The 1,678-nt window shown below is 38.6% G+C and overlaps 1 protein-coding gene across 2 annotated transcripts in view; it reads right to left on the bottom strand.

Annotated features, from left to right (window-relative positions):
* Window positions 1-6: 6 nt before the first annotated feature.
* fgf12a (fibroblast growth factor 12a) overlaps window positions 7-1,678 on the bottom strand; it is a 20,951-nt gene continuing 19,279 nt past the window's right edge. For both annotated transcript variants that reach the window (XM_014031915.1, XM_014031924.1), the window contains 2 exons: window positions 1,356-1,554; window positions 7-363 (listed from right to left, as the gene is read on the bottom strand). In XM_014031915.1, the coding sequence (XP_013887369.1) occupies window positions 248-363; window positions 1,356-1,554 (315 nt within the window). In that variant the 3' untranslated portion in view covers window positions 7-247. The remainder of the gene's footprint in view (window positions 364-1,355; window positions 1,555-1,678) is intronic.

Genomic DNA, 1,678 nt, shown 5'->3' with positions numbered 1-1,678 from the left:
ATATATATATATGTTCAGGTTTCTTCTTAATTCATCTAAAATGTTTTCACAAGCAAGAGTTCAGTTTTTTGTTGTCCTGGTTGTACAGTGATAGCTCCTCCTTGTCGTCACGCCTTCTCGTGTTTAAGAAGGTGTTGATGGTTTTGGAGTTTTGAAGGAGGGTGTTAAGTTTTCCTTTTTTGGCCCCTTCCCCTGAGTCAGGATGAGGCCACCTCCCACCTCCCACTGGAAGCCCCCCTCCCTGGTGCTATGTGGAGTCCTGATTGACAGCTTTGCCTCCATTCATGGTGGGAGTCCCTGAGCTCTTCCTGGAGCGGTGCTTGTCCTCTATCTCATGCAGGGATGGCTCCCTGTACATACAAACTGCGGTAGTGATACAAACAAAGGGAAGGGGAGAAAAGGACAAAGATAGGAGTCGGTCAGAGAGGAGACACCGAAGAGCAGATTGAAGAGATGGGTGTAAATACAAAGACAAGGTCAGGGAGGAGGCTGGGACAATCACACCAGGCTGGGACGGGGGAATGAGGGTAGCACTTTTTTATCACATCGCTTGACAAGTTTTCAAGATAAGACTGATCCTCTTACAGAAACAGAGTCAGATTTATTGTCATTTTATCAAATATAAAACAAAAACACAGGCAGCTGTCTGGAGCAGCTTGGAGCCTCTGAACTGCTCTTTTAATTATGTAACCACAGCAAATGCTGAAAAAATGAAACTTTAACATGTTTGTCTAGGCCTAACAAATAAAAGTTGTGAATGCAAAATCCAAGATAAATTTCAAATTAGTATAAAAATGTAAGCATTGTTAAGCTTTAAATTAGTACTCTAAGTTAAACAGTTATTAAAAATGTGATTAAAAACATTGTCAGCTTTCCTCTCAGTTATACAAGTGAGAAAGATATTCTTGGGACTTGACTTGTAAACATTCTTGCCCAATGGTCTTTATGTATTAGTTTATGCAATATATTCACTTCTGGTTCTTTAATTATAATATTAATTAACTCTGGAGTTAGACTCAGTCATTGGAAAATAAAAGTATTGCTTGTCTTTTTTTCATTTTTAAAAATCTCTTTCTTGTTCATCTTCGTTATCTGTACCACCTGCTCCCATTGAGTAATCTAATGAACCCTGACATTTTAGAGAATAATTTGCTTGTAATGTTTAGTTATAAAGGATTATTGGTAATATATCATTATTAAAATTATTGGCAGGGCAAAAAAATCAGTTTAATGGGGCAGAAAGATATCCAGACATTTCCCACACATTTTCCACRGTCCTTTCACTCACTCACTATTTATACTCTAAAAACAAGTTTTGTTGTTTCAAATTTAGTTTTCAAAACATGGTTTTATACCTTCAATAGGCCTGGGCACAAAATGTGATGAGGGCTTTGTCTTCTTGACCCGATTGCCCTTCATGACTTGTCCCTCCTTTGTGAGACCAAGGAACCAGGCTCGGCCAGACTCCTGCTGCCGGTACACAGTGGACGAGTAGATCACATAATAGTTTTCAAAAACGGACTCCTTAAACCTGCATTCTGGTGTGAACATCTCCTGCAAAAAGGATTGTGAGAAGGGAGACGGACCGTATGATTAGAAAATACATACAGGAAAAACGATGTAGAATTTCACACAAAAAAATTAATTAGATTTTATTTCAATACCGAAGCCATGTAAC

Source organism: Austrofundulus limnaeus, unplaced genomic scaffold (assembly GCF_001266775.1).
Source record: "Austrofundulus limnaeus strain Quisiro unplaced genomic scaffold, Austrofundulus_limnaeus-1.0 Scaffold6, whole genome shotgun sequence".
NCBI lineage: Eukaryota > Metazoa > Chordata > Actinopteri > Cyprinodontiformes > Rivulidae > Austrofundulus > Austrofundulus limnaeus.
The sequence above is the reverse complement of the archived record's forward strand: the minus strand, read 5'-3'. Positions and strand labels throughout refer to the sequence as shown.